We start from the raw sequence: 12,412 nt of genomic DNA, 5'->3' as shown, positions 1-12,412 counted from the left end.
GAACAGGAGTTATGTATGGTTGCCTTAGCAACTGCTACTTCATACTGTGCTTTAATCACTTAGAAATTTGCAGTATATCTCAAGGAACTGCTTCCAACAATAGCAGCCAATCTTAAGTAATTTTAAATGATTTCACAGAAGTTGGAAGGATTGCATTACTAAGAAAGACTACCATATTTTTAAGCTTGATAGTCTTGTTTAGCCACAGGCTTAGCTTATTTAGAAAAAGGGATATTTAATCTCAATTCTCAAGAAATTGTTTACATCATGCCTTCAGAATGCATGGGATTGGCAAATTGGCTGAAAGTTACAGATAATTTTAAAGGATTCCTTGAAACTCCATCCTCCTTCCTAGAAGATGAGCAGTAATAATTTTCTGTACTTATGTGTCAAACATCTAGCTTCCTTAGGGGCAGTCTGCTGTCTGGTTTTATGTTTCATTTGTGAATTATTGTAGGTATGAAAGAAGGAACTAAAGCATTTTATCTACTCTTGTTCCTATTTTGATCTGAACGTTTCATTTAGACTTTTTCTATAGGTAAGTCATACAGATTTATGGGGCTTGTTAGATCATCTGAGAAAAGCAGGGAGAGGCTTTTGTCAGCATTACATTGAGGCAGTTGCCTGAGTGCTCATCCAGCATGACAGTTCCAAATACCAGTTCTGCATATAGTATTTTATATTGCTATAGCAACTTCCTCAGTTTTATAGTCACTGCTCTGTAAGTTGTGCAATTAGAATTACATTTTGCACATGTGGAACAGTTTCAGAGTAACAGCCAGAGTCCCTTAGCAATGGTGTGTCAGATCCAGAATAAATCCCAATTCTACATCCTCATCGTAGGCTTTCACTTCTTAAGTTCAAGACAAAGATCCAAAAAAGAGAAACTGCTTTTCAGCTGCAGCGTATCTCCCTTTCAGAGAACTTATTTTCCTTTTATAATTTTGTACACTGTTAACACAATTTAGAAAGGCTGTATGACAGAGTTGTCAACATGCTACTTTTATTACGTCTTTTCCAGACAAGAGGAGCAATGAAAGGGAGAGACAGCAAAATGCAAATTTACAGAGTTTAAAAGAAATCGCCTATTTAGAGGACCAGTTGTCGTTTTTAGGTCACAGCTCACTTATTGGAATATAATTTTCGTCTGAGCTGCATGGCGTGGCTTGTATGTGTTGGAAGAAGCTACATTTTCACAGCAGGATGCCAAATTAAAATGAAGCAGTCTGATGCAGGTGCACAGCAATAGAAAGGAGCTATTTTAACCTGAAGCAAGAGAAATGGGACAAGAAAGCAGAAGCAGTCTACTTCTGTCCCTTGTCTGCTTCTCTCCTACTCTTTGCCTCCCCCATAGCTGTGCCAACAAATTCATAAGGGGGCTGAGGAGGAGGTGTTCCATTGATCTTACTGAGCTGCTCTGCCTGATGCTGAAGGGCTGTGGAAGATTTTGTTACACTGGTTGTGTCCTCTTAGAGCTGATTGTCTTACCTATACCTTGTCCTTCGTTTGTGCTTGCATAGCCTCAAGCCAGCCTGGAAAATCACTGAAAGAGTTTGCCCTGTGGGCATTTATTGCATCCATTCTGAAATCCTGGTGATGCACACATCTGAGATGTGTGTGTTTTAAAAAATCTTGGTATTTTTTTTATATAAACTGTATGTTGCATGTAATCCTTTCCAAATAAAACTGCAGCTCGCTTGGACATGGACAGTTTACTAATGGTGGTTTAAGGACAGCTTAAGTGTTGCCTGACAGTGAAATGAGACACCTTGATGAACATTGGCTGCTTTTCACTTGGGATGCTGCAGTTCTCCAGTAGAGCTAGGTACTTTTGTGCCTGCAGTGAAGACTGTCCAGCGCTTCCAAGCCTGCAAGAAAACTGGGTGATGTAAATAGGGGGAAAAAAAAGACTCATAGCAAGTGTGAAATAGTAACATTTAATCACTCTGGACATAAGTACCAAACAATCTGGTATGAGCAGTGAGACCAGTATCATCTACTGTCTTTTATCCATTTAATTTGTAAGTCATACATACCTCTGTGATCTATGTGCGATATATAGAATTTAGTTTTTCTAGCTAAATAGTGGTGCTGTAGGGCTGAGTCAGCACTGATTTTTAGTTGGAACAAAAATAGAGGTCTATATGGTGAGTTCTACCACTTGCCCTGAACCATTGGAGTGGTCAGGTTCTCTGTTTCTTTCCTCAGTTGTAAAATGAGTCAGACACATTGTGGAGTGACTGATACCTACTTGATATAAAAGATACAGGACTCTAAATGTTACTCCACTTTTGTACTTCTATACATCATTAAAAAAACTGAGTTACAGAATGATCATGTCAGATTTTTTCTGTAGGATAAATAAAATTGAAATTAAAGTTCATAAAATACTTGATTACTAATTATGAGATTTGCAGACTACCTGGCAATTGTTACAGCATGAGAGGGATAGAACTTGTACATTAGCTGTGTTATTTTCATTGAAAACAAATTTACTTTGTGTAAACAGTGTGATCAATTTGTCTTAATATGGGGGAGATTGCCAGGCAGTTTGGTTTTTTTTTGTTTTTTGGTTGTTGTTGTTGTTGTTGTTGTTTTTTTGCTATCATCTGTTATTCTTCTCATTCTATCCTCCATAAAGAAAATATCCAAGTTCTGTAGAGAATTTTTTCCCAAGTGAGATGTCAGTGCTGACTTTACACCACTGCAAATGCTTTGTCAGAATTATAGTTCTCTGAGAGCTGGAACTCGTTCATACCTGTCGAAGCAGATGAAAGAGTAGGAATAAAAATAAGATACTGAATTACTTTTGCTGGTACGTGCCTGAAAAAAAAAATCATCAAAGGTTATTATAATTATGACTGTTATTAGATATCATGTCTGGTTTCTGCATATTTACATTCTCTCTGAGAGAGCTGAAACGTAGACATTTAGAGATCCCAGGGGGATAATTGCAGAAATGATGACATATATTCCATTTCTTGAACAAATTTCAATACCAAAGCAGCATTCTGCCTACTTACATTTCTTCTTAATTATTGTTGGATGCAAGAATAGTCATTTTCTGTTGTAAGAATGTGTGTAGCCAATTAGTGTCGTAGATCATAAATACCCAATGACTTAACTCACTAAATAGAATTGTCCTTTTCTGTTATGACAGAAGTGCAAATATCTGAATATTGTCTTTCTTTGTGAGGTCAGCGTTGGACAGAAGTACTAATTGAGTAACTGGAGAAAATGAACAATGTTGAATTTACTTCTTACTCTTTATAGGATGGCTGAGCTCATTGTCTCGTGTAGGTACTCTAAATTGGTGTAGGCAGTTCTGCTCCTCTTCATTTCTTGCACATGTTTTTAATGCCATACTTTTGATGCTATATGATTAATTCAGCCTTCATATTTTGCTCCCTCTTCCAAGAAATTCTGAGCACAGGAAAGTTTTCTGTCTAGCAGGGACCTGTGCTCCTTTTGCTCATGGAAGCAAAGGAAAACTGGCAGTGTCTCTGAAGAAGCCTCTGCTCATAGCAAATGATCAAACACAGGTATTCTTTTCTTCTCCCCTTTGATTTTTTTTTTTTCTTTAATACCATACTTGCCACTCTGACATCCGAGAGCATTAAGATAATGTATGTAGTTTAGAATACCAGGGAACCAGGGAACCACAGGACAACTGAGAAATGAGTTACTGTCCCAGTATTGCTTTGAGCTGGTTTTGTTAAGTTGTGATACGGATAAATAATGAATACAACTCGATGAGATGACTGGTTGATTGGTTTTGGTGTTTTCCAGTGGTAGTGTGTTTCCGCAGAGGTGAGTATCGCTTCTCTAACATTTCCTCCTCCTCTTTTTCATAACACTGCATGACATCTGAGATTTCTTACTGTAGCACTGCAGTACCATACTGTTTTGTGATTTTAAAGGCTGTGGTCTAAATGTTATAGAAACAACAAAACCTCTTCATTCAGGGAAAATGTTCCCTGTAATCCTGTTGCTGGCATAGTTATCTCCAGTGCCTTATCTCACATGTATTTACAAAAGTCATCTAGGGATTTGAATTGAGAAACTTTTCTTGGAAGAAAACAGCACATTAGTGTTCAGAAGAATGGTAAATGGTTACACATGATTCTTTTAACTAAGATTTGAATACATTTTATCTGTCATTACATGTAAACTTCCCAGAGGAACATTAGTAGAAATTTTAAGTGTGCTGTGAACAACTCTTAAGCACCTTTAAAAAGTGAGCAGAAATGTACATCTTTTCTACTACTAGGATTTTTATACCGGGTCCGAAACCTGGGACTTATGTCCCTTTCTGTGTTCCCTACACTTGTGTACACAGGGAATTTAAGTTTGGCCAGTGACTTGGGTGCCATTTCCCCTGATCTCCAGGGTGTGCTTTGGGAATGGCCTAGATACGTGCCTGTTGAAGGGGAAGCATGATGTCTTGCTAGGTGAGTGGGGATCCAGGGCCATGTATAGTGTATATATATACTGTGATGTATCTGTGACAGTGCTGATCTTATTTTTATCTGTTCTTTTTTCTGTTACTGATTTCTAGGGAAAAATTTAGAAGTCTTATATTTTACTTTAACTGCTTATGCCATAGAGAATCAGAGCATTATTATCTGATCTATGTCTTTTTGCTAATTCAGGTGTACCTTATGATGGGTTTGTGCTGGAAGTCTTTCTGAGGGGAATCTCGAGTACAGCATTTCTCACAGATATTAAAAGTTTGGAGTAGAATATGAAATCTAAAAACATTTTTGGTTTTTGGGATAGCAACAGCAATAAAAGCAGTAAGTCAGTTTAGCTAGACAGTTGTAGTTTGTAGAATATATTTGTCAAGTAGTTTGGAAAGAATCCATTCACTGACACTTGCTGAACATTTCTGGAAGCCAAACAGTGGATGTGAGCACAGTGAGGTGATGGGCAGTGCATTAAAGCACTGGTGACAGTGATGTGAAAGACAAGCCATGTTCTGAATGGTCATGTACAGCTGTCACATCACAAATTGCTGTACAGAGTTGAATATTGGCTTCAGTGTATTGGAAATGATGGTGACAACATTGCAATATCATAAAGTTTCATGCCAGTCCCACAAATGCTGACATGGGGACAGAAGGAATACTGCATGCAGGTTTGTCAGTACCCATTGAACCAATAAGAGGCTGAAGGTGATAGTTTCCAGGATTGCATCAGTATAACGTGATGTCACTGCTACAAGCTGGAGTGAAAATGGCAGCTCATGAAGTGGCAACATGAGAATTCCCCAGTGAAGAAAAAGTTCAAGATGCAGCCCTCAGTGAGTAGAGTGATGTTCACTATCTTTTGAGATAGGGAAAGGCGTGATCCTTCTGGAATTCCTGGAACCTGGACAAACCATCAACTCTGACTACTATGTTGCAGCGCTGGCTAACCTGAAATCTCAAGCTTGCAGTCAGACCAGAGAAGAAGACAACTTTTCTCTTGCAACAAACTGTCACCAGACCCCCTACCAGTCTGAAGACTATGGAGCATATTGCCAGTCTTGTCTGGACTGCCCTACCACACTTTGACCATACATAGTCTGGATTTGTCGCCTTCTGACTTCCATCTGTTTGGACCAATGAGAGATGGATACACGGGCAGCATTTCCCTAGCAATAGCACTGTCATAGCTGCTGTGAAGCAGTGGATCACCTCCACTGGTGCAAATTTTTATGAGTGTGGCATGCAGGCTCTTGTTCATTGCTGACAAAAATGCATAGCTAGTGATAGCGGCTATGTTGAAAAACAGTGTTTTGTAGCTGAGAATTTTTTCAATTAAGCAGACTTACTGTGCTCTTTGAAGCTGTTGTAGTTTCCATGGCAATAAATAGGAGACATTGCTTTCAGACTGACCTATGTACAACTGTAGTGGACAAAATCAAAAGGTGTTATGCAGATGATTTTGAAGTTTGAGGAAAGCCAGGTTTTGATTCATATGTACGTGGCAACAAAATGCAACTATCTTGTTGTATAGCCTTCCATTTATCTAACTGCAAAATATAATTTATGCTTCCTTTAGACTGTGCTAATGCATTTAGAAGCTGGACATCTAATTGAACTATTCTAGTTTTTTGGCCCAGGGTTTATTAGGCTTTTAGTATTACTGTGTCTGTGAGTACTTGAAAGCTTTCTTCTTCACTGAGTCTTTGTAATATGTAGTGTTGACTGCCACATCATGGAAATTAATGTGATGTCTCAAGTGATATCTTAGCACTGTCAACAAGAAGGAATAGAGGTGCTCTATCAATCATTGTAAATAATAAGGATGGTTTTAAAAATAAAACAGCTTAGCGTGATGTTACCTTAAAGTTCAGCAATGTGTTACAGTTCCCTGCTTCTCTCCGATGCTTCCAATTGTTCTGTTTGTCATAAGGTTGTCGTCAGGGGGCTGGACGGTGTTAATTTTTGTCATTGATTACAGAATTTTATTCTTAGTGAGAGTGTTTTCATTAACTAGATGAAGCAATAATTGGACCCTGTTTATATCTGATAAAAATTTATTTGTTATTTTGTTAATGAGTGAAAATAAATTTGCATTTCTGAACTGCATTTTCATGTCAAGCCATTGCAGTAGTGCAGTTCTTAACCTGCATTTTGACCTTTACCCGTGTCAGTTTTGGAGAGTGTGAGTTACTTTCTTTCCCCTGCTTTCTTGCTGACACAAAATGTCCTGAGAGAATTTGATTATTTCCACTAAATGTGTTTGCTTATCAATGCAACTCTTTTTTGAATATTTTCTGAGTCGTCTGCCTTATTTTCTATTTTCCAGGTTGGAGAAAGGCAGAGGGTTCTGGTGACAGAAGAATCCTTTGATTCCAACTACTATGTTGCTCACAATCCATTCTATGAGCAGGTACTGCTAAAATAAACAAGATAACATCTTTTTGGGGTATCTTTGCTTTCTGGTAATCTCAGCAACACAGTGCACCACAGTGAAAAAAAAAAAAAAAAAAAAACCAAGAAAACCTTTTCCCAAGAATAGTGTGATCATCAAATCTCATTTTTGAAGTATTTTGTTTCCTTCCATGTTCTAAATACAACGTACTTGAAATTGTGTTAAGAAATAGTAGGTTTTTTAGCTACATGGCATGAGGACACGCTGTATATCCAAACACCGTATGGTTTCAAGGAGCTGTTAATTACTGCAATAGTTTTACTTTCCAAGTCTCAGAAGCATTATTTTCTTAATAGTTTAAACTTTGTGATTTCACTACTTCTTTTGGAAAATTCTTTCAGGCAATGCAATTTATAAAAATTTATATATTTTTTTTTCAAATAATTAGAAAGATCAGAAACTCTTGTTTAGATTAGCACCCCAGCCTGACACGTTTTATTTTCTTCTATGTACTTTCTATAAATTATGTTTTCTCCGTGCAGAAACAATCTTTATGAACTAGGAAGGAAGTACATCATCTGTTTCACAAAATTATTATTTTTACTCAAAAGCAGATGGAAAACAGTGAAATTGGCTTTTCTGAATCATCTGTATTTCATTCTGTTTTTGCAGTTGGCTTGTTCTCAATCTTCTTACACCAATCTGTGTAGTTTGTTTTTAGTCCTTTAGTTATTCAGTTGTCCTGTCTGGAGGGTCTATTGATAGTGACTGTGGTTATATAGTTAACATTAGTGCTTTGTTCTAATATTTTTCCTTATTGCGTTACAGAAATATGCAATTTTTTTATTATTATGATTATTGTTTTTTCTTAGTGTTAGGTAATGTTACTGCTTTTGAAACATGTTCTATAGGCAACTGGTTCACTAATTATTTTTTCGACAGTTTCATTCTTTCCTAGGATAAATCTCATTATTTTTCTTTTCTTATACCTCTGACCTCCATCTTAAATCTTGTATATCACTGTTCCTCGCCTTTATACCTTATCAGTCAGATTTGAGGAACATGGTTTTGTGTAGAGAGATGAAAAGGAAATTGCTTGGGGCTTTTTAGTGTTTAATGCTTTTTTTAATGAAAGTTTCATTAATTAAAAGGAAAGCAGTATGTGAAAAATTATTGATGTTTTATGGTGTGTTTGCACAGCCCCTAATACAGCTCCTGACTGGAACTGGTAAAGAATAAACTAAATAGAAATTATATCAGTAATTTTTGATTGTATTATGGAAGAAGTACTACATTTATTACAGAATAAATATTTGTATGTCTTTTCCCTAAAATGTTATGTGTTTGACAAGGATAATAACTTCATGTTCAACAAAGTAAGAACAAGATTTTGTGCTATTGACTGACATTTATAGTAGTAAATTTAATGATAGTAGATTAGAAATCAGCCACTCAAGTCAGTAAATATCATCTTATATTTGGAAGCTGAAGTGAACAGTCCTGGTGTAATGTTGTGTTAATTAAAGGAAGTATCAGACCTATAATCTCCTCATGAAGCTTGCCTGTATTAAAAGAGTTTGCTTTTAAAACCATGTTAATAGAGCTATACTGATGAACCTGCTGGTAGCTTAGTGAGTAACTTTGGTGACATAGTTTAATGTAGTTCATTGAACAATTCATTGAACTAACCAAAAGGTACTTCACCAGAGCAGTCAAGATAACTATTTCTGTTGGTAGAACTTTGTTACTTAGGAAGAAGGAGAGGGTTTTAACTAATGTATGCCAAGTCTGGCTAGTTGGTTACTCACAGTACCTCTCCAATTTTTACATTTAAGCCAGTCACTTTCTGAAGAACTACTTACTTAATACCTACAAATGTCCCATAGGTTTTGTATCTAATTTCTGGCAATTCGCATGTGAGAGTACCAAAATTTACAGAGGTTGTAGGTTCAGCGTTGTGGTGTAACCGAGCAGGTGGCTGAGCACCACACAGCTGTTCATTTACTCCCCCTCCCCCTTGCCAGTGGGACTGAGGAGAGAATTAGAAAAAAAAAAAAAAAAAAAGAATGTGGGTTGAGGTTAAACTATTTGCCAAGATAGAGAAAAGGAAAACAAATATAACAAGTGATACACAGTTGCTCGCCATCCCCCAGCCAATGCCCAGCTACATCCCCAACCAGTTGAAGGGAGTGAGATCAACTCCCACCCCTCTTCAAAACTCCTTTTGCATGGTGTCATATGAAATGGAATATCCCTTTGGCCACCTTAAGTCAGCTGTCCTAATTCTGTTCCCATCCAGCTTCTTGGGCCCTTTGCTGGGAATGGCCTTGGCTTTGTACAACACTGCTTAGCAGCAGCTATAAACATCAGTGTGTTATCAGCATTTCCTAGAACCAAAACATGACATTGTACCTGGCACTCTGAAAACAATTCCATTCCAGCTCAAACTGTAACACTCAGTGATACTTATTTACCTAGCTTTCCTATTATTTCAGTTTGCCCCCAGAAATGTATATGAGAATAACTGTGATCCCTGTTCCTCACAACTGTGAGACATGTTGTAAAAATATCTCAACACTGGGATCCTGTTTTTTTTTTGTTTGCCACTTAGATCCACTTACCTTTCTAATCTCCGGAATGCAAAACAATCTGCTTTTCTTGGAAGATGCTTAGGAATCTCAGTGGAATTGTAGAAGTTCCTGTAGTCACGAACACCTTGAGCCTTTGGGGAAAAAGGGAAAGTATTTGTAATGATTTCCTCTGAGTAGGACAGTGACTTGAAAATTAAAAAATAAAAAAATAAAAGTGTTGTGGGATAGGTGTGAAGAAGCAATCTGTTAGCATTCTGTACTACAGTTGCCCTTGGGAAACCAGTTAGTCTGGATTAAAATGTTGTCATTCAGGTCTGACTTTCTTATCAATTAAAAAAAACAAAAAACAAACGAACAAAAAAAAATCCCACAACTGTAAGTCATAGGATCAAATTGAGTTGAAAAAAGCTGAGCTAACACTGCAAAGCTTTTGAAGGCAAACTAGAGATGTTGCTGATCACATCTCAGGGGCTGTAGCTTATGCTCATGCCTGAAGTTTTAAATGTTTAAATGTTTAGGAGTTGCTCTTAAATATTACAAAAAGTCTGTTCTCTGAGTGGAAGCTGGAGAGTCTGATGCCCTTTCTGATATTTAGTAACTGTATCTTTATTTGAAAGGTTCTTGTGCCAAAGGATCCTGCGTTAATGGGTAAAATGGTAGAAGTGAATATTTATGAAGCTGGGAAACACTTTATGAAGGGGCAGCCTGTGTCAGATGCCAGAGTTTACACAGCATCCATCACAAGACCATTAGCAAAAGGAGAAGTTTCTGGTTTAAAAGAGGTGAGTAAAAGACGTTTTCTGTTTTACTTTGTTGGTAAAACAGCATCTGCTCAAGTGTAATGATTTCAGGCTATATATCTGTTATCATTTTATAGTTCCCCTTTTATGTATTCATGAAGCTTTAATCTTTTCTAACAGATTGAAATCTGAATTTAAAAGACACTTTTGCTGATACCCATAGCTTTTCTTTGCTGACTGTAAAGGCAGTGATATGCTTGTTTCTTGTTCCAGGGCACAAGATGAGAAGGAACTATTAGAATGGAAAAGATTTAACATAAGCAATTATATAATTCAATGTATTTCATTTCTAATTTAGTAGAAGCGTGGATCTGTTTGTTTTCCTTTAAAAAGTTGTTCTAAAAAATATTTATTGATTATTTGTCTGTTAGAATTTTCAGTTCAAAATTTTGCCCAGAGATTCAAAAGTCTTTGATAGGTAGAGGTGCTAAGTATTTACAGTACATTCTAGAAAAAGGTCAACATCTGATCTCGTCATGTAAAGAAAATGAAACTCTTTTTAAAAGATATCTGATCCTTATTTTACACCTCAGTAGATGTGGCTGTTAGCCAAGTATTCTCATACATTTCATGGAACTCTAGTTGTAAAAACTGATGGAGTGTGAAATGAAAATGTGTATCACATTTCTAAGCATGATTTGATGTCCTTTCTCCAGCACTGTTGTTAGGATCTCTGAAAATATGTAGCTGTAATTTAGCACGTGGGAGAAAGGGAAGTGGAAGTTTATCATCCACCTTGCTGCTTTTACAGTAAATTGTGGACAAGTATTAAAATAAGAATGGGTATATATATATATATATATTTTTTTTTTTTTTTTTAATTGTAGGTGGCATAAATAATCACTACATACCTTGTGTAACTAAGGTTGAATTATTTGGTATCATAAGGCTGGTTATGAAAAACATTGCAACAATAATGCACCTAGAGTAATGTTTTGGGGAGATCATGAACTTCAAGCATTCAAAGGCTAATTCGCCTTTCAATGAAGTCCACGTCTGTATATATTTGTCTGATAAGTGACTGAAAAAACAGCCCAAAGCTTTGAATTGTCTGTTTAGACATCGTAGCTATTTAAACACTGCTGTTTTTTTTCAGTGGAGCATTTTTTAAAATAATACAATATAAGAAAACCAAACCTGTAATTAAATTGAGTATGTGCTACCAGAAGCTATTAGCATGGGAGTAAGCAAACAGAATGTTGACTGAAATTGTATATGTTAAGAATGAGAAACAAAATGATCAAAGTCAAAGGGACTGATAATTTACATAAGAAATCACGGAGATGCCTTTAAGAGGTATAAATCTGCTCTTGCTCTTTGAGTAGATAAGAACAAGTACTTAGAATGCTCAAATAAAAAGTTACAGCAAATTTCCTGCTTAGAAGTGCTTGAGACATCTAAATCTAACCTAAGATGCTTCTGAGCAGATCTCATGTTCCAGTCATAGAATCATAAAATTGTTTGGGTTGGAAGGGACCTTCAAAATTATCTATTTCCAACCTCCCTGCTATAGGCAGGGACACCTCCCTGTAGAGCGGGTTGCTCAAAGCCCCATCCATCCTGGCCTTGAACACCTCCCAGAAGGGGGCATCCACAACCTCACTGGGCAGCCCGTTCCAGTGTCTCACCACCCTCACAGTAAAGCATTTTTTCCTAATATCTAGTTTAAATCTACCCAGTTTAAAGCCATTTCCCCTTGTGCTGTTGCTACCTGTCCTTATAAAAAGTCCCTCCCCAGCTTTCCTGTAGGTTTCCGTCAAGTACTGAAAGGTCACTAGAGGGTCCTCTTAGAGCCTTCTCTTCTCCAGGCTGAAAAGCTCCAACTGTCTCAGCCTGTCCTCACAGGGCAGGTTCTCAAACCCTCTGATCATATCTGTGGCCCTCCTCTGGACTCAGTTCAACAGCTCCATGTCCTTCTTGTGTTGAGAGCCCCAGAACTGGACACAGTACTCCAGGTGGGGTCTCATGAGAGCAGAGGGGCAGAATCACTTCCCTTGACCTACTGGCCATGCTTTTCTTGACGCAGCCCAGGATACGGTTGGCCTTCTGGGCTGCAAGCGCACTCAGCCATCTCATGTTGAGTATTTCATCAACCAGCACTCCCCAATCCTTCTCCTCAGAGCTGCTCTCAAGCCATTCTCTACCCAGCCTGTATTTGTG

The 12,412-nt window shown here is 37.4% G+C and overlaps 1 protein-coding gene across 2 annotated transcripts in view; it reads left to right on the top strand.

Moving 5' to 3' along the window:
• CDKAL1 (CDK5 regulatory subunit associated protein 1 like 1) overlaps positions 1-12,412 on the top strand; it is a 376,852-nt gene that overhangs the window by 344,306 nt on the left and 20,134 nt on the right. For both annotated transcript variants that reach the window (XM_418914.8, XM_004939622.5), the window contains 2 exons: positions 6,796-6,879; positions 10,070-10,234. In XM_418914.8, the coding sequence (XP_418914.3) occupies positions 6,796-6,879; positions 10,070-10,234 (249 nt within the window). The remainder of the gene's footprint in view (positions 1-6,795; positions 6,880-10,069; positions 10,235-12,412) is intronic.

Source organism: Gallus gallus, chromosome 2 (genome assembly GCF_016699485.2).
Source record: "Gallus gallus isolate bGalGal1 chromosome 2, bGalGal1.mat.broiler.GRCg7b, whole genome shotgun sequence".
Taxonomy (NCBI): Eukaryota; Metazoa; Chordata; class Aves; order Galliformes; family Phasianidae; genus Gallus; species Gallus gallus.
The sequence above is the reverse complement of the archived record's forward strand: the minus strand, read 5'-3'. Positions and strand labels throughout refer to the sequence as shown.